Source organism: Danio aesculapii, chromosome 2 (assembly GCF_903798145.1).
Source record: "Danio aesculapii chromosome 2, fDanAes4.1, whole genome shotgun sequence".
In the NCBI taxonomy this organism is placed as follows: Eukaryota; Metazoa; Chordata; class Actinopteri; order Cypriniformes; family Danionidae; genus Danio; species Danio aesculapii.
In genome coordinates this window covers 7559994-7580423 of record NC_079436.1, presented here as the reverse complement: position 1 = coordinate 7580423, position 20430 = coordinate 7559994, and the positions used below count along the sequence as shown (strand labels likewise).

The window sequence follows — 20430 nt, the reverse complement described above, 5'->3', positions numbered from 1 at the left end:
CACTAAAACATTTTAATTTAGTAAACATATTTTCATTTAAGGAAAACAAAGATCAATATTTGTTACATTAGTTGTCTGTTACATTTTTTTTTCAGTCTCTCTGGGCTCTGTAAATTCTCTTTACACACTTTGTAGCATAAAATTGTCGCAGTGCAATTTGTATGCAGGTCCAGAACAGAGATTGGCCAAATAAAAACAAAAATTTAATAAAAATAAATGAATAAATAAATAAATAATAATAATAATAATTCCTTATATTTATATAGCACTTTTCTGAACACTGAAGGACACGACGGCAGCCATATTGCGCCAGACCGCACACCACACACAAGTGGTGGAGAGGACACAGAATGATGAAGCCAATTATGATATGGCGATGTTTAAGAGGCCATGATGAACAGAGGACAGTTGACACATTTGGCCAGGATGCCAGGGTTAAACCCCTACTTTTTTCTGAAGGACATCCTGGGATTTTTAACGATCACAGAAAGTCAGGACCTCTGCTTTCTCAAAGACGGTGCTCACTGAGCAGTATAGTGTCCCCATCAATACTGAGCTGTTAGGACAAGTGTATCTATCTGCGGACTGCAAGACGGGGGCGTAAGATGAAGGGGTGTAACTTGTAGTAAGTTAGAGAGGCGGAACTTGCAGTTATCAAGATCCGATTGAACCATGCGAGGCGTCACAACGAGATATTGTTGGAAGATGACTTTCAAGAGAACATTTTCACCAAATGTTTTCATGAGTTTTCTTCAAATTTATTCACAACCAATTCATGTGATATATTATTATATACACCATGTATCTCCCCTCGCTGACTTCTTCATCCGCTTTGTCATGGGAGTTAGCTTACTCTGGGTCACCCTTGTGGTTGCAAATAAAAGTACAATGGCGAGCAACTTGCGACTGTGCATTAAAAACTGATGGTTGGGTTTGGGTTTGGGGAAGGTCTAGACGTTAATAGCTGATTTTTTGGGTTAAGGGGTGGGGTAGGTGTAGACGTTAATACCTATGATGGTTGGGCTAGGTGAAGATGTTAATAACTGATGGTTGGGTTTAGGGTTGGGGTAGGTGTAGACATTAAAAAAGATGATGGTTGGGTTTAGGGTTGTGGTAGGTATAGACGTTGACTTGTCTTCATAACTTCAAGTTATGCCTCTTCATGTTACACCCCTGTCTTGCAGTCCGCAGACAGACCCTACTCCGTTAGGACCCACACAGACCGCAGGTTGAGCGCCCCCTGCTGGTCTCACTAACACCACTTAATAATAAATAAATAAATACAGTACTGATTACTGGTACTGAGTACTGGTTATTCAATCTTTGCATCTGTAAGCTAAAACAATTAGAAGCCTAACTTAAAAAAATAAAAAACACAATATGATATAAATATATTATATGAGGCTGAAATATACTAATAAATTATTTTTTTCATAATTAATACAATTTTTATTTTACTTATCCCGGCTGATGTTTACTAGCATTCATTTCTTCCAGTTTGTAATAATTTCAGAAAAATGAACACTTTCTAACCTATCTGCACTGAATAATTCAAAAAAAAGAATGACAGAAACAACAGTATATTAACAGCTTCAAATGTTAGCCCATTTAAGTAAACATAATCATAATAATAATCATACTAATAACATATTCATGTAAAATATTCGACAACTGACCATTACTATTGCACAAAGGGGAGTTTTATAACAATCTATTGCTGAACTATAAACATTTAAACAGATTTACACATTTTATTCTTTTATTTGTTGTTTATTGACCACATACAGTTGAAGTCAGAATTATTAGCCCCCCTGTTTGTTTTTTTCCTCAATTTCTGTTTATCGGAGAGAAGGTTTCTTCAACACATTTCTAAACATAATAGTTTTAATAACTCATTTCTAATAACTGATTTATTTTATCTTTGCCATGATGACAGTAAATAATGTTTAACTAGATATTTTTCAAGACATAAAGGCTTAAGGCTTTATACATACAGGCTTTCAAGGCTTAAAGTAACATTTAAAGGCTTAACTAGGTTAATTAGGTTAACTAGGCAGGTTAGGGTAATTAGGCAAGTTATTGTATAACGATGGTTTGTTCTGTTGACTATCGAGAAAAATATAACTTAAAGGGGCTAATAATTTTGTCCTTTAAATTGTGTTTAAAAATTAATAACTGCTTTTATTCAATAAAGCAGAAGAAAATCTGTAAATTAGCAGTATTATGTGATTAATGTTTTTATTTGTTATTTATCCCCATTATTTGTGCATTTAAATTGACTCATGGGACCTTGATCTTTCTTCCAACTACTTTTAACCCTGAAAAGCTTGAAAAAGTCACTTTTTTTAATAGTATTATTACTTTAAAGTGAAATATTGTCTGGGTTGGTGTTGTGTATATATACCGTTTAAACTTGTAATAAACTGCCAGTACATTTCTGTTATTTATATATTGTTTATATACTATTTATAATACATTATATTTTTTTCAAACAGCTAAAATTTTTATAAAAGTCACTTTGTTAAACTGTAGAGTTGATTTTTTAACATGAAAAGTCGACAGAGTAGAGATCAAGCTCCCATAATTCAATTCACAACCGTAAATAAACGGAAAATGCTTGTGAATCACTTAATACAGAAACCGTTAGATAACAGATATTCCAAATATACCCAGAATGCAAAAAAAAAAGGATTCAGGAAAACGGATTTTTGAATGCATTCCTAAGTTTTTGCACCACAGTGTCTAAATAGCAAATGACTTTGCGCCACTTTGTGGGCTCATGGGTGTTCTCGTCTATAAAGGAGGTGTTTAAAGGAGCATTGTTGGCGTGTTGCTTTTTTAAGAAATTGAAATAGACCACGCCATTGACCAAATAAAATCTGGTTTAAAGTCCAGCACAGAGCGCTAGTTATGTGCCTATACGGGTACAAACGCATAATACACACAGACTTTACAGCAATACACAGATATCTTTACATATGGAAAAAAAAGATTAAAATGTTACAAAAATTATTTTCTACATTAAAACCACTGCATTAGTATAATGTTTATTATTAATTTTAATATTAGCAGTATTATTTATTAAATGCATATTTATATTTGTTTTAATAATTAATTGATAATAATATCTATTAATAATTAATTGAGTTTCCATACCGCCCCTTGTAAGATACCAGAGTTCGTGCCGCCCTTTCATGGACAAAAGTAAAGAGGGGGGTGTTGAGTCTCCATGCCACCCCTAGCAAGATGTCCCCCTGGGCGATCGCCCATATTGCCCATGCCTAAATCCGCCACTGGGTCTGTTTAACTGTTCCTAGCAACGCCCCTGTTTAACGCCCCTAGCAAGATGCCACCCTGGGCAATCGCCCATATTGCCCATGCCTAAATCCGCCACTGGGTCTGTTTAACTGTTTACTTGCTAGTAAAGCATTCAGTTTTTCCACTTACAAAGTCCGCCATGTAAATAGCAAAAGCACCATGGTGCGACGCAACTGACTCTTAAAGGCAATGGGACATGAGACTCTGATTGGTTTAATGCACATTACGCTCAAAACACACCCAGAACTCATTAAGAGAATCAGCACAACCCTGTTAGACCATGCTCCAGGGTGCAGAGAGTATTTTTCCTTCCTTAAAATGGCAAAAGTGGATTCAAACATGCCCTTAATGCTTTTGCGCCATGCACCTTAGACTTTACACCTAGATCATTAAAATAGACCCCTTAATATGTGATGTAGAAAAGAGTGTTGGTCGGTATATGATGGTCAGCAGGTCATATCTGTGTGTGTTTTGCAAAATGCTTTTATCTCAGATTAATGAGCTGGAGCTGAGTCTTCTCTCTAATTAGGCATCTATTGACTCCAGTGGTGTTAATGTGTGTGTGTGTGCGTGCGTGCGTGCATGCGTGCGTGAGTGTGTGTGTGCGCGCGTGTTTTGAATGTAACCGTTTCTCCATGTGTTGTATTGTAGGGTGGGAAGATCCCGATTCGCTGGACGGCTCCTGAGGCCATCGCCTTTAGGAAGTTCACCTCGGCCAGTGACGTGTGGAGCTATGGCATAGTGATGTGGGAAGTGATGTCATTCGGAGAGCGGCCATACTGGGACATGAGCAATCAAGACGTACGTCAGCTTCTTATGCTCTCGTCAAACCATGTTTACATCACATTTAAGTTAATATGATAAGAAAGAAATGTTACTGAATAAGTACGCATAGAAAGTAGGTGAATGTTTGTATTGTAATTTAATTGGACTAGGGCTGCATGATATTAGAAAAATCTAACATTGCAATTTTTTTATTCTGCGATATATTTCGATGTGAATACAATTTCACTAGATGACTTGAATAATTATTGGGGTTGGGGGGGGGGGGAATCATCATTTCAGATTGATTGGGATGATTCTGTATAGGCCTGAAATGTCTCAAAATATAATAAACAATCTACAAGCATAGACAAATTCAATAAATAAAAACATACAAATTTCCGAGGAATTTGACTGTATTCAAGTATATGGTAATTGAATAGTCAAACGTAGAATAATACTGCTGTCTTTGTTGTATAAACAATTTAATTGTTATTAATTTTTCAGCTGCAAACAGCACCATTTTAACTGATTTAAAATCAAAGGCCTTTGCAAAAACACTTGCAAAATTATCAATTATAATCTAGATTCAACATTGCATATTCTGTGATGTGACAGTTGCGGATGATCACATTGCGATATCGATGCTGAAATGATATATTGTGCAGCCCCAATATGGATCCAAAATACTGTTATTGTATAAATAATAATAATAATAATAACAATATAGTGAATAATATAATTAATATGATGAATAAAATAATAAATGTACACATATTTATAGTGCGTGTTACTGTAAAAATATTAGTTTTTCAATACACATTTTGACTTTATTATTATGTATTATTAATTTAAATTAGGATTAATATTTTAATTAACATTGAAAAAAAACTACATACATAAAGTTAATATATATATATAATTTAATAATATTTGTAATTAAACAATAGTAATAATAATAATAATAATAATAATAATAATATTTGTAATAATAATCAAAATTATTATTATTATATTTATTACAAATATTTATTATTATTATTATTATTATATTATCATCATCATCATCATCATCATTATTATTTATTATAAATATTATTATTATTGTTATGTTATCATCATCATTATTATTATTATTTATTACAATTATTATTATTATTAATATTATTATTATTATTATTATTATTATTATTATTATTATTATTATTATTATTAATTGTAATTCATGTTTTTTTACCAATTTGATTAACTGGAACTGCATTTTTAAATTTAATTTACTTAAATCAGCATATACGAATGCTAGTATAATACAGTATATACTATAGTACAAATATACTGAATAAATTTGAATAAACACATTACTAATAGCAGAAGTATAACGGCAATGACAATGAGTAGTACTAGTTCTAGTGCTATAACAATGCTAAATGTGTAGTCCTCTGAGCGCTTAACACAATTCTCAATCTCATTATTTTAATCAGTGGTGTAAAGTAACGAATTACAAATACTCAAATTACTGTAATTGAGTAGTTTTCCTCAGGAGCTGCAATTTATTAAGTAGTTTTGATTACATTTAGTGCTGTATCTTTACTTTTCCTCCACTATTTTCCCTCAATCTGTAGTCAATACTTTTAATTTTTCTTGCCTATTGTGATTGACTGAGTAGAAAAACCAGTCATGTGATTCCTGTCCAATCAAATCGCACATAGAAACTAAATCGCATCCTAGTATACAACCTCAAGACATGGATGCATTATAAATGCTGCAAACCGTTTGGAAACATGTCCAAGAAGATGTCCAAAATCTTTACACGCAGTGACACTGATGAGAATATGAAGGATGTTTTCTGTATGATGACAGAAAACCGTCGATTGACCTTAAACGATAACTAAATGCACTACAGAATGTTACGTTTGCACACACATGCATGCGCCTCCGCCTTTCACATTGTAATGCTATTGAGTACTTTTTAAAGGACTACTTTTTACTCATACTTTGAGTAATATTTACAACAGATACTTTTACTCTACTTGCGCTACATTTTTGGGCATGTAATGGTACTGTTACTTGAGTACGATATTTCAGTACCCTTACCACTATTGATTTTAATTATGTGCTAAAATGTGACATTATAATATCCATCATTTCGCAACTGACCATTTTCTGTTAAAAAACATGAGCTCTTTTCTCTCCATTCAGTGATTTTATAACAAGCACAATGCAGTAGGTTTTATTCTCAGAAGGATGTTTCAACCCTATTAATCTTTATTACGTTTTAACCGTTGTAACTCTCCAGCCGCATACAGAAATATAGTGTGCCTAATAAAACTCTTCACAGAGTTGAGTTTGCGCTAATGTGAAAGGACAGTGTAATTGGTGTGTGTGTTGATGCTGTAGGTGATGAACGCAGTGGAGCAGGACTACAGGCTGCCTCCACCCATGGACTGCCCCGCGGTTCTGCACCAGCTGATGTTGGAGTGCTGGGTGAAGGAGCGCAACATGAGGCCGCGTTTCGGACAGATCGTCAGCACACTCGACAAGCTCCTCCGCAATGCCGCCAGCCTCAAAGTGCTCACCAGTACACACTCAGGGTGAGCAGAAAATAGGCTACGATACACACAGGTCAACTGTGCATTTGACTTACAGGACAAGACAGATGCCTCTGCTGAAGTATAGACGCTCAAATCAATCTTGGCAGAGCATGCAGTAAAAGAAAGAATGAAAAGTCGTCAAACTGACAAAGCTTATTTTTGACATACAGTTGAAGTAAAAAAAAATGTTTAACAGACAAATTTTCACAGTATTTCCTATAATTTGCTTTCCTCTGGAGAAAGTCTTATTTTGGCTAGAATGAAATCAGTTTTTATTTTATTTTTTAATCGAGTTTAAGGTCATAATTATGATCACCTTTAACAGAACAAACCTCTCAAATACAATGATTTACTTAATTACCCTAAGTTGCCTTATTAACCTAATTAACCAGTTTAAGCGAAATACTAGTTTCTTGAAAAATATTTAGTAAAATATTACCCTTACCGGCCACTTTATTAGGTACACCTTACTAGTACTGGGTTGAACCCCTTTTGCCTTCAGAACTGCCTAAATCCTTCGTGGCAGAGATTCAACAAAGAAATACTGGAAATATTCCTCAGCGATCTTGGTCCATATTGACATGTTAGCATCACACAGTTGCTGCAGATTTGTTGGTTGCACATCCATGATGCTCTATTGGTTTGAGATCTGGTGACTGTGGAGCCCATTTTAGTACAGTAAACTCACTGTCATGTTCAGGAAACCAGTCTGAGATGATTCGGGCTTTATGACATGCCGCATTATCCTGCTGGAAGTATCCATTAAAAGATGGGTACACTGTTGTGGGATGGACATGGTCAGCAACAATACTCCACTCAAATTTTTATTTTGCTCATTCAAACTACTTATTTAAAATGAGCTGAAACAACACAACTCTTGAGATTTCATTGGGACAACTTCATTTTTTATGCTCAATCCACATAAATGGGTTAAAAGTTTTAAGTTAACTTAATCAACTTGTGTTGGGACAACATGAATGAATTGTGTGGAACCCTGCATTTTTCACAGTGTCGGCTGTGGCGTTTACATGATGCTCAGTTGAAACTAATGGTCTCAAAGTGTGCCAAGAAAATATCCCCTTACACCATTACACCACCACCATCACCAGATGATACAAGGCAGGATGGATCCATGCTTTCATGTTTTTGATGCCAAATTCTGACCCTACCGTCCTAATGTCGCAGCAGAAATCAAGACTCATCAGACAAGGCAACGTTTTTCCAATTTTCTATTGTCCAAATTTGGTGAGCCTGTGCGAATTGTAGCCTCAGTTTCCTGTTCTTAGCTGACAGGAGTGGCACCCGGTGTGATATTCTGCTGTTGTAGCCCATCTGCCTCAAGGTTCGACATGTTGTTCATTCAGAGATGCTCTTCTGCATACCTGATGCCTCTTTATCAGTTTGGCCATTTTCCTTTGACCTCTGGCATCAACGAGGCACTTGCACCCACAGAACTGTCGCTCACTGGATATTTTCTCTTTTTCGGACCATTCCCTGTAAAACCTAGAGAATGTTGTGTGTGAAAATCACAGTAGATCAGCAGTTTCTGAAATACTCAGACCAGCCTGTCTGCCACCAACAACCATGCTACGTTCAAAGTTGACCATATCTACATGCCTAAATGCATTGAGTTGCTGCCATGTGATTGGTTGGCCATGTGATTGGTTGATTAAAAATTTACGTTAACGAGCAGTTGGACAGGTTTACCTAATAAAGTGGCCGGTGAGTGTATGTACCGTCATCATGGCTAATTAGAAGATAAAAGAAATGTGTTATTGGTAACTATTATTGAGTTATTAAAAGTATGTTTAGAAATGTGTTGAAAATAAATGTGTTTAAGTTTAACAGAAATTGGGGGGGGGGGAATATACAGGGGGGCTAATAATTCTGATTTCAACTGTATGCTATGCTACATTGTTAATTTAAAAAAATGCAGGCTTTGTAAAACATCAGAGAGGGTAAATGTTTTGCTGGGAGGTTGTTTTTTTATTACTCAGGAGATTTTGAATTAGGATGACTAAGGAGTTTTTAGGTTTTGAATTTAAATCAAGTGAATTTTTAAGTCACTTTGTGGTGTAATATATGTAAATCCCTGCCGTGAGATAAAGTTGCTGTTATGAGAAAAAAGTTGCAGTTGCAAGGTGTATAAATTTCAAAAAATCTAAAGTTTAAGAAATAAATTACAGCTAAATATGAAGTTAGTCATGTAGTTTGTAAATATAAATTTGCGATACAGACTTTGTTATGAAAAACAAAGTCTTGATTGTTAGATACAAATACAAGTTTAAATTCATTCATTCGTTTATTTTCTTTCGGCTTAGTCCCTTAATTTATCAGGGGTCACCACAGTGGAATGAACCACCAACCTATCCAGCATATGTTTTACATAGCGGATGCCCTTCCAGCTGCAACCCAGTACTGGGAAACATCAATACACACTTATTCACACACATACACTATGCTCAATTTAGTTTCAATTCCCCTACACTGCATGTCTTTGGACTGTAGGGGAAACCGGAGCACCCGGAGAAAAAATCCACGCAAACACATGGAGAACATGCAAACTCCACACAGAAATGCCAACTGACCCAGCCGGTACTCAAACCAGCGACCTTCTTGCTGTGAGGCTACAGTGCTAACCACTGAGCCACCGTGTCACCACATGTTTAAATTGAAATGTCAAATTGAAAAGTCATATTGTGACAATTAGGGTTATATATTATGATCTCTGATGTACAATTGGTGTGACTTTGTCCCTTTCCACGCAAACATTGGGCTATTTTAGGGACGGAAAAATACGCTCTGCGTCGCAGCACATGGTCTAACAGGGTTGTGCTTATTCTCTTAATGAGTTATAGGTGTGTTTTGAGCATAACGTGCATTAAATCAATTAGAGTCTCATTTCACATTCCCTTTAAGAGTCAGTTGCCATTGCGCGTTTGCTATTTACATGGCGGACTTTGTAAGTGAAAAAACTGAACGCTTCAATAGCGAGAAAACAGTTAAACAGACCATCTGCAGCACGAGGATAAAGAATGAGCCTCCTCCATTCGACCTCTTACTTCTCTTTACTTTACTTATACTCTTTACTTTACTCCTTTACTTTCAAGGAGAAGGAAATGGTGTTGTACGCACTCAACTGAAGACATTTATAAGCCTGCAAATTTATTTTGATGGTTAAGCGCAAAGATTTGTTTCAAAACTATTTCTAAATTCAGTTCTAACTTCCAACAAACATAGAAATGAACAATAACAACAAAGTGTGGTGAGTTATATTCAAACACACCCAAAACCCAACAGCTTGTTTTTATTAAAACAAATATAAATATGCATAATAATACTAATAATAATAATAACATTATACAAAAGCAAACTATCATGAATAAACTGAAAAAAGTATGAAGGTATTTTTGGTTTAAAACACCCAAGCAGCTGTAAAAGTGTAGTTTGAAGTTGTAAAGAATAGCCACAAAAACAGCACTTGAGACTCGTAGTGGCAGATTCGAGCCGTTGCTGTAACATATTTGTGTTCGTGACTAGAAAAAAATAAATCAAACTTTCTACACGCATTAAGCGCTCTTTGCGTGGATACACATTCATCCTCTACAGATGTGCAAGTTTTGTCTGTGACTTCACATTTTTGGATGCAGGTGTGTGAATGTGTTTTGCACCATATTCACTGTAACAAAAGAACATGAGTGGATGAGTTTCTGTATTTGTGATTCATCCGATGGGATTTGTGCACCTTTACTGAAGGATTTGAAAATGTGTAACTGTTACGTTGTGTTTGTTGGAGACAAAAAATACCTACACACTTGCAAATTTGCTCTGCAAGTACAAATTTACTGATACACATTTGCTAGTTTGCTCTGCGAGTACAAAAATTACTGATACACATTTGCAAGTTTGCTCTTCGAGTATAAATTTACTGATACACATTTGCAAGTTTGCTCTTCGAGTATAAATTTACTGATACACATTTGCAAATTTGCTCTGCGAGCACAAATGTAATGATACACATTTGTGGCTGTTATTTACAACTTCAAATTACACTTTTACAGCTGCTTGGGAGTTTTGCACCAAAAATACCTTCATAAAAAAGCCCCCCGACATAAAGAAGGCATGGAGGGAGTGGTTTTTATATTAAAGTAGAAAAGAATATTTTTTGCAATATTTTAATCCCCTTCTTTTTCATTTGTAAAAATATTTGCATATTGCTGTACATCCTGTGTGTATTAAGCAATGTGTTAGCATTTAAGGTGCACAACTAACGTGCTCTGCGCTGTACCAGCTTTCAGTTGGTCTATTGCTCAGTCTATTTTAGTTCCTCAAAAAAGCAATGCACTAACATTGCGCCTTAACACACCTCCTTTCTAGACCAGCACACCCATGAGTCCACAAAGTAGTGCAAATGCATTTGCTATTTAAAGAACGTGGTGGAAAATGGGAATTAGGGTTGTGTTGATCTAAAAATTGCAACAAATCGCACCAAACACGTCTTGCACCTTATTGCGCTGAGTGTACATTAGGACCCATTATTTATATTTGTTTCACGAAAGGTATTTTTAAAACCGCAGTTTTTCAACGTGGTTTGGTCAATAGTCCACAAGAAAACACAGTATTCAGACAACTCTGGTTACAGTGTGGTCGTGTGGCCACTAAAAACACAAAGAGTGTGTGCTGTTTTCTCCTTTCGGATTGGCCAACTGATTGGATTAGTTCACATCAAACACAGAATATGAAATTCCACGTGTTTGTGGAAAATTCTGCTTTGTTCGCACCACAGGATGACAATCCGTCTTTGTTCTTTGACATTTGCATTGACTTGAATGCAATTTACTCATGCAAATACTTAATTCTACGTTTGGTGTAAACTCCGCATGAAAAGCTTTCATCGCCACATGCTGCTTTAGCATGCCCTTTACATGCATCACAGTGTGTTTTGCGTTTCATGTGGACTGAGATTTTTCTAAAAATGAAGGTGGGGAAAGCTCTGCTTATAAAAATACCCATGTGTGGAGATGACTCTAAATATAACCAAACTTAAAATACTAATGGTTGCTAGACAATCTCAATTTCCTTCGTTCATTCATTTTACTTTGGCTTAGTCCTTTTATTCATCAGGGGTCGCCAAAGTGAAATGAACCACCAACTTATCCAGCATATGTTTTACACAGCAGATGCTCTTCCAGGTGTAACCCAGTACTGGGAAACTCTCACATTCACACACTCATACACTACGGCCAATTTGGTTTATTTAATTCTATAGAGCATGTCTTTGGGCCGTGTGGGAAACCGGAGCACCCAGAGGAAACCCATGTGAACACGAAGAGAACATGCAAACTCTACACGGAAATGCCAACTGACCCAGCTGGGACTTAAATCAGCAACCTTCTTGCTGAGGCGACAGTACCAATCACTGAGCCACCATGTCGCCCAGAATCTCAATTTAGGTCTTAAAAATGAAATTGCAGTCACTGTTTATATGGCAATTTCTGAAGTGAAATTTATGTCATGAAATGTAAATATTATTATTGTGATAACATAATTGAGACGTCCTCATGAGGAGCTTTTAACTCATGACATCATAGTTAGTGCTGTTTTTGCTTTCGGATTGGCCAACATGGCTGGGTTCACACCAAACGCAGAAGACGCATTTTAGGCAAATTCCATGTGTTCGCAGCAAACGTTGGGGATGTTAATCCACCTTTGTTCTCACATTTGCATTGACTTGTATGCAATTTACTCCATGTTTGGTGTAAACTCAACATAAAAGGCTTTTTTCAAATGTAAAATACTAACAAATGCTATAGACTATTTTAATTTACGACATATGATTCATTTGGCAATTTCTGATTCATAATTGATGTTACTAAATACAGTTGAAGTCAAAATTATTATTATTTTCTTTTTAAATATTTCTCAAATGACCATTAAAAGGGCGACGCGGTGGCGAAGTGGGTAGCACGTTCGCCTCACAGCAAGAAGGTCGCTGGTTCAGGGCTCAGCTTGGTCAGTTGGCACTTCTGTGTGGAATTTGCATGTTCTCCCCATGTTCACATGGGTTTCCTCCGGGCGCTCCAGTTTCGCCCACAGTCCAAAGACATGTGGTACAGGTGAATTGACTATGCTAAAAATTGACCAAAGTGTTTGAGTTTGTGTGTGAATGAGTGTGTATGGATGTTTCCCAGTGATGGGTTGCGGCTGGAAGGGCATCCGCTGCATAAAGGATAAGTTGCCGGTTCATTCCGCTGTGGCGACCCCAGATTAATAAAGGGACTAGGCCGAAGAGAAAATGAATGAATGATGCTTAAAAGAGCAAGGAAATTTTCACAGTATGTCTGATAATATTTTTTCTTCTGAAGAAAGTCTGGCTTGTTTTATTTAGTCTAGAATAAATGCAGCTTAAAAAAATGTCCAAACCATTTTTGGTCAATATTGTTAGCCCCTTAAGCAATATTTGTCAAATATTTTTCGATTGTCCACAGATCAAACCGTCATTATACAATAACTTGCCTAATTACCCTAACTTGCCTAATTAACCTAGTTAATCTTTTGAATGTCACTTTAAGCTGAATACTAGTACCTTGAAAAATGTCTAAATAAAATAATATTTACTGTCATCATGGGAAAGATAAAAGAAATCAGTTATTAGAAATTATTTATTAAAACTAATATGTTTAGAAATGAAATCTTCTCTCTGTTACACAGAAATTGGGGGGAAAATATATATGGGGGGCTAATAATTCTGACTTTAACTGTATATGCATTATTAGTGTTAACATAACTGTGATCCCCACATGAGAAGAGTTTTGATTACATGCAAGAATCATCCATTGCAGTCTAACAGAGACATTTGGGTTTGGCTCACGAGCTGAATTTGTAAACCGAACATGTGCAATAAAACAGCTATCACGATATGCAAACCCCTCCCTGTGTCGAGCTATGCAAAACACTGTTTATATGTAGAGCTGTTCCCCCACCCGTCTCCACACGATAAGCAGTTTCAAGCACATAAATTATCCAGCAAATAAACGCAATCCATAACACTGCTGAGTCTGACTTAGTCAAAATAAGCACGCTCATTTCACTTGCGTCTGTAAACGCCTGGAGCGCTTTGAACCGCACCGTCTTGGGATTGGAGTAACGGCTGACTTACACACAGTGCAGTGCCCTTTCCTCTTCGCTGGCTACTGTGTCTGCTCGCTGGGGAAGCTGCTTTCGCTTTAGACTATGGCTAGCGGAGGTGGCGTGGAGAGCTTAATAAGGGAGATGGAGGAGATGCTAAAAGAGAGCAATGACTTTAATTAGTCGGCTAATGAGCTTTTTAATGTGCCGGCAGTGGAGCCTCATGCCCAGTGGTCGAGTGTGTGAGTGAGCGAGTGTGTGTGTGTGTCTGTCGTGACGCTGCATGCTGATGACCTGTGTATGATTCATTTATGTTTGCATCTGTATGCACGAGCAGCCGTGGCCGGGCTGTTGACATGCCATGATCCAATCTCCAGAGACAGCTGTGTGTCCGTGTGCCTGATTACCGTCCTCATTGGAATGAGAGCCAACACATTTGGCCTTGCTTTATTGGGAATTTAAGGAGTAGTTCAGATCGATATTAAAATATTGTCATTGTTTACTCCCGTTTTGTTGTAGATCTACAGTGGGGGGAATACATATTGAATATGTCACCATTTTTCTCAGAAAACGTATTTCTGAAGGTGCTGTTGACTTGAAATTTTTGCCGAATGTTGGTAAAAACCAAAGAAATCTATATATGCAAAGAAAACAATATTAATTCATTTACAAATGACGTTATATGAAATAAAATGAAATGACATAGAGAAACGTATTGAACACATGAAGAAAGGGAGGTGAAAAAAGGCAGCGAAAGCCCAGACAGCAACTGAAATCTCTCAGTAGTTCTTCAGCATTCCTCGATCTTCATCATTGGAAATGAATATTAGCAGCTTTAGTGCAACATCCACATTATCAGGATGATGAAGATGAAACCAGGATGGACATTTCAGCAAGACAGTGATCCAAAACAGAGCCAAGGAAACTCTCAAATGCTTTCAGAGAAAGAAAATCGAACTGTAGAATGGCCTAGCCAATCACCCGACTTGAATCCAATAGAAAATAACAGATTTTTTGCGTAAAGTAAACGTTGATAAATCAATTATGGCCCTTATAAATTAATCAATTATGGCAAATTAAGGCCCTTAAAAGGTATTAAAAAGTCTTAATAACGTTTTTACGAGGTCTTAAATTTTGTTCAAGCGTTGTCCAAAGTGTTTGACTCCAAAAAAGCATACATATCTTTATTTTCCTCCTAATTTTAACAATGGCGTGCACGCGATTGTTTCAGGCCGGGGCGCATCTGGCCAAGCTCCTCTGTCTGGGTAATGTCAGCTAATTTGTGACAAACGCAGGAAGGTGATGTGACACTCTCTACATGTAGCGAAACAGACAACAAAATAGGAAAATGTAGGTTTGCATACTCCTGGTTGGAGAAACACGAGTTTAGACAGTGGCTGAAGCCTGTCGCTGAAAACAACCGCGTAATTTATTCTTTCAAGGTTTGTTTTTTTGTGAGCTTATCTAAGTTCTGTTACATGGTTGTGCTCCATTCATTTATTTAACTTCTGTTTATTAAGTTAAAGTTTTGATACTGATTAGAACTTGAAGTGGCAATGAGGTCCTAAATATTCAGAGAAGGTCTTTAAAAGATCTTAAAAAGGTATTAAAATTATTTAGTACTTTCTTTTAGGATTCCTGCATATACCCTTGTTTTGGGTTTTTACCAAAATCTGGTTCAATTCCATGTCAACAGCTCCTTTAGGAATATTATTCCCAGGAAAAAACATATGCAGTGTGTATACAGTGTGTTTGTATATTCCCCCACTGTATATGCCGTCATCATAATGCTTTATTTTTTAGTGCTTGGTATGTTACATTAACTACACTCTTAACCCAAATACCTGACTTTACTAAAAAACTGTGTGGAAACCCATTGCATTAAAGCATTAGTTCACCCAAAAATGACAATTCTGTTAATAATTACCCTCATGTAGTTGCAATTTATTAAGACATTCATTCATTTTCAAAACACAAATTAAGATATTTTAGGCAAGGCAAGGCAAGGCAAGTTTATTTATATAGCACATTTCATACACAGTGGCAATTCAAAGTGCTTTACACAAACAGGAGTAAAAGAAACAAGTATAATAAAAATAAAAATAAATAATAAAAATGGTTAAAAAATAAGATAAATAAGCATAAAAACAGATAAAATGTGTTATAAAAGAATGAAAAAGAAGAGAAAAACATAATAATGCGATCTGTCGGACGTAGCACAGTGCTCATTCAGTAAAGGCACAGCTAAACAGATGTGTTTTCAGTCTTGATTTTAATGTGCCTAATGTTGAAGCGCATCTGATCATTTCTGGAAGCTGATTCCAGCAGCGAGGGGCGTAGTAGCTGAAAGCCGATTCACCCTGCTTTGACTGAACTCTCTAATTTCCTGGTTCTGGTCAGAATTCTGGCCGCAGCGTTCTGGATGAGCTGTAACTGTCTGACTGTCTTTTTGGGAAGGCCAGTAAGAAGGCCGTTACAGTAATCCACCCTGCTGCTGATAAAAGCATGAACAAGTTTCTCTAAGTCTTCACTGGAAACAAAGCATCTGATTCTTGCAATGTTTTTTAGATGAAATCAATGTTGCAAAGATGAAATCTTGCAATGTTTTTTAGATGAAATCAATGTTGCAAAGATGAAATCTTGCAATGTTTTTTAGATGAAATCCAAGGGCTCTCTCATATACTTCAGACAGAAATGGTCCACTAAAGGATCCAAAACCATGGTCAAAACATTTCATGTGACTCCAGTGGTACAACTGTAATCAAAGGAAGCTTCATGACTACTTTTATGGACCAAAAAAATGTAAATATGACTCTGTTTGCCTTGTCTTCCCTTCCACATTAATTAAGGGTATTTTTTATTACAAGTGCTGTATTGCCGGTGTCCTACCTTGTCAGATTGTCCTACCTCCCATTCAAAAAGTAGGTAGCACATTTTGATGACGCTACCCATCTGATTTTGCTACCAGTGTAAAATTTAATGTGGAGTATAGTGTGATATGAAGATATAATATCGCCCTAACCTATCTAATCCCTAACCCCACCTCAGACCCATTCAAATACAAGGTTGGTAGCATAATCTGATGGGTAGGATAAAATATCAGTAAACACATACCCTGATCTGATGTAGTAGAGATACAGTAGTTTTTACTGTTTTTGGCACAGAATTTGTGTTTAAATTGAATGAAAGTCTCAGGGCATTGAAATGACATGAGGGTGAGTAATTAAAGTAACAGTATTACATATTATTATATAATTACATAAGAGTACTTTCATTTTTAGGTGAACTAATCCTTTAAAGGTTCTTTCCACTTTATTTTGGAAATATTTACATGTCCCCTAGAGTTAAACAGTTTTACCATTTTTTGAAAAGCCCCTATTATGCATTAAAAAGGTCATATTTTGGTTTTGGGGGTCTTTAACAACAGGCTGATGTGCATGCAAGGTCAAAAAACCCTTTCATTGTCTTATAATATGCATTTATTTTTACCTAATAATCCCAATGACTCCCATATGATTTGTTCAGCGATTCATTTGACCCCTCCTTGCAAAGCTAATATGTGCTGATTAGTCCGATGATATAGTCTGTTGTGATTGGTCGACTGCAATCAGCACGAGATAGAGAGAAACGCCCACCAGGGCTTATCAACATTGTTGAAGTAGTCAGAGTTCAGAGTATATGTGTGAGCCCAATGCAGAGGTGCAGTAAAGCAATGCAGTTAAACACCAGTATATTGCTCTATTCTTAACCATAAGTAAAACAACGACACATTCAGTATTAATCCACACAGTGGCAAAAGCTGAACTATTTTGAAACTTAACCACCACACCAGTGTAGAAACAGCTGACAGTGGCCATAACAACAACAAACAGCAGAGGATTGCAAGCTCACAAACGCATTTAAATCAGTAAAGAAAGCGGCATGCTTCGCGTTTTCAATGTAGTTTCGTAGTATGTGAATATAAAGAGTTAAACAAATACAGTACAAGCCGAATGGAGCGATAACAAATAAGCAAAACACAATTGAATACATATTTTGCAAGCTAAAGAAAACAAGGAGGCTACCATTTTAATCACATTTACTTACACTTGTGAAATGGAGAAAGAAATTGGCCCATGAACTGTGTACTGATAAAGTTCCTGTCAAACTCTGACAAAGTCCTGTACATCACTAGTCTTTTCTGATCATTCCTTTAACAAACAGACCATGAATCCCTCATTGCAGGGTAGATTATTGCATTAACCACCTGAACGTTTACTCATTAATGTTCACTCATCTTCAGTCATGATCAGTCCCACACGCACCTGCACACCGCTAGTGTTTGAAGGGAAACGCGCGTTCTTGTTTTACCGGATACAGCACTTTATATTTGGTATTGTTTTGTGTCGACGTAGATACAAACAGGCAAAAGATGCGGACGTATGATGACTCATTTAAACGACTCTGAGTCGACTCTTTTACTAAAAAAAATCTTTATTTTTAAACACACTCAGATTTAAACATCAGCTGGATGTTTTCATTCACTTAGAGCTATGTCGCACACTGTATGGGGGGTAATTTTCAAAAACCCATAATAGGACCTCTTTAAACCAGGGAGCATTTTAAGTTAGCTTAGCATAAATCATTGAATCCGATTAGACCATTAGCATCTCGCTCAAAATTTTTTTTTTAAATACTTTCAATAATTTTCCCATTTAAAGTTTGACTGTTCTGTAGTTAAGTTGTGTACTATGACCAATGGAAAATGAAAAGTTGCTATTTTTTAGATTGATACAGCTTGGAACTATACTCTCATTCTGGCGCAATAATAAAGGAAGTTCGCTCTTGTATGATATTGCGCAGCGCCGGAATATAGTCCCCAGCTAGGTCACTAAAAAACAGCACTGCAAAATATTATTTGCATTAAACAGACAGACAGACATTGAACTATTTTGTGTGCACTAAAGAAGAAGAACATGAAACATTCCAGATATGTAATCATTCCTGTTCGCATTCAAATGAAACATTTGGTGAGGCGTGACCAATTCAAAGCAAATTGATTTCCACTTTGACGTTACATTACAACAGAATCATCATTTCATGTAGAGTCTCTTGAAATTAAAGCCCTCAGTGCTGTCATACGTCAATTTGTCATGCATTAGCTGATCTTTGCTTTTTTATTTCCATCTCCACAGAGATCTTTGTCGAATTGGCGGGACTCTGCCGGGGCACCAAAGGAAGAGTATAGGAGATGCACAAGACATGAAACAACAAATGAGCCAAACTCTACCCATACGGGTTTGACTGATTTAAAATACACACACAAAAAAAACACCTGCTGAGCCTTGAGGCTAGCAACAACTGACTGGCACAATCCATAGAAAGCCCATGGAAAATGAATGGAGCCATCTTTTGCTTGAAGAGCCATTGGAAAAACCTGTGTACAATTTAAGACAGTGTCGCACCGCTTCCCGAGGTGCCTGTGGAAAACTATGGCGTGTCCAATGGAAAACTGTATCGCAGCCTGCGTTTCAGGCACCTGGGGATGCTGGGAAATCACAGCACATGTTAATTGGAATTCTGTATGATGGCGCCTCAGGCAACCGTCTTTGTTCTTCCCTCCCTTTTGTCATGACTTTCTTGTGTTTACACTGAATTCTCATTACATGGATTAAATCGACAACGTTTCTACTTCTCAGGTTCAGTTTGCATGTGTGCATGTGTTTCTCTACTGGCAAAAAAAAAAAACAATCACTTTCTTCCGGAACTCAAATCCCTTCCATACTCATTTGCCGAGGCCACAAACGATGAGACGGACTGAAGAATTATAAGCTAACTGTAATAATGTTTAAATAATGTATTAAATGTACGCCGGGACCGTTTTTGATGTTGGCTGGAGGATATTTTGCCGCTCTTTCTTCCTCAAAGACTTGTTTCTTCTGATCTTTTCTTCATATTGAAGAAAGGAAGAGAGGAGTGGAACAGATGAAACTTTCGGAAAGAGACTTGGACGTTACAGAGAACGAAAGGTCCTATAAGGACGAAAAACAAAGCGGACTGTTACAAATCAAGAAAGGTGTTTTATTTACCTCTGTTGTATTTCGTCTTCCATGAAACGCTCCTGAGATTGAGAGGTTTGTCCATGTGGAGGACATCGAGCTGTGATTTAAGATTCCCATTTCCCCAGCCTGTGAGCGAGGGGGAATTGTGCTGTGTGTGTGTGTGTGTGTGTGTGTACAGTATGCTCATGTGCGCTTGACCAAGCTGGTCAGGCTCTACAGCTTTACATGCATGCCATATTCAAAACTCAAAGCTTATCCGAAAGGTGAAACGACGACAGGTTGACTCGAGCTGTTGTTTGATGAATATTCCGCTTATTTGAATTCCGTCTGTTCAGATATGCATAACTGTGTAAATAAATGCCTCATAAGAACTGAAGAGTCATCGGCGTGATTACAATGGCTGATTTACAAGATCCATGACACCTACATGAAATGTTCCCAACTATTTATTCAGCGCTAAGAGCAACTAAATGAGACATCACTGGGTTTTGTTTAACACACTGTGTGCACATGCAACAATAGATAATGTTCAAATACAATTAACCATCTGAGAAAGTCATTCATTTTAGCAAATCGGTTTGTTGGGGTAT

At 36.8% G+C, this 20430-nt stretch overlaps 2 protein-coding genes across 2 annotated transcripts in view; both read left to right on the top strand.

Annotated features, from left to right (window-relative positions):
• Nucleotides 1–20216, top strand: part of LOC130240406 (ephrin type-B receptor 3) — a 98348-nt gene extending 78132 nt beyond the window's left edge. Inside the window, exons 14-16 of the mRNA XM_056471895.1 lie at nt 3970–4119; nt 6478–6671; nt 18974–20216. Coding sequence (XP_056327870.1) covers nt 3970–4119; nt 6478–6671; nt 18974–19082 — 453 coding nt within the window. The 3' untranslated portion in view covers nt 19083–20216. The remainder of the gene's footprint in view (nt 1–3969; nt 4120–6477; nt 6672–18973) is intronic.
• The window catches only part of dipk2aa (divergent protein kinase domain 2Aa), a 419818-nt gene that overhangs the window by 345108 nt on the left and 54280 nt on the right, over nt 1–20430 (top strand). The window lies entirely within an intron of this gene.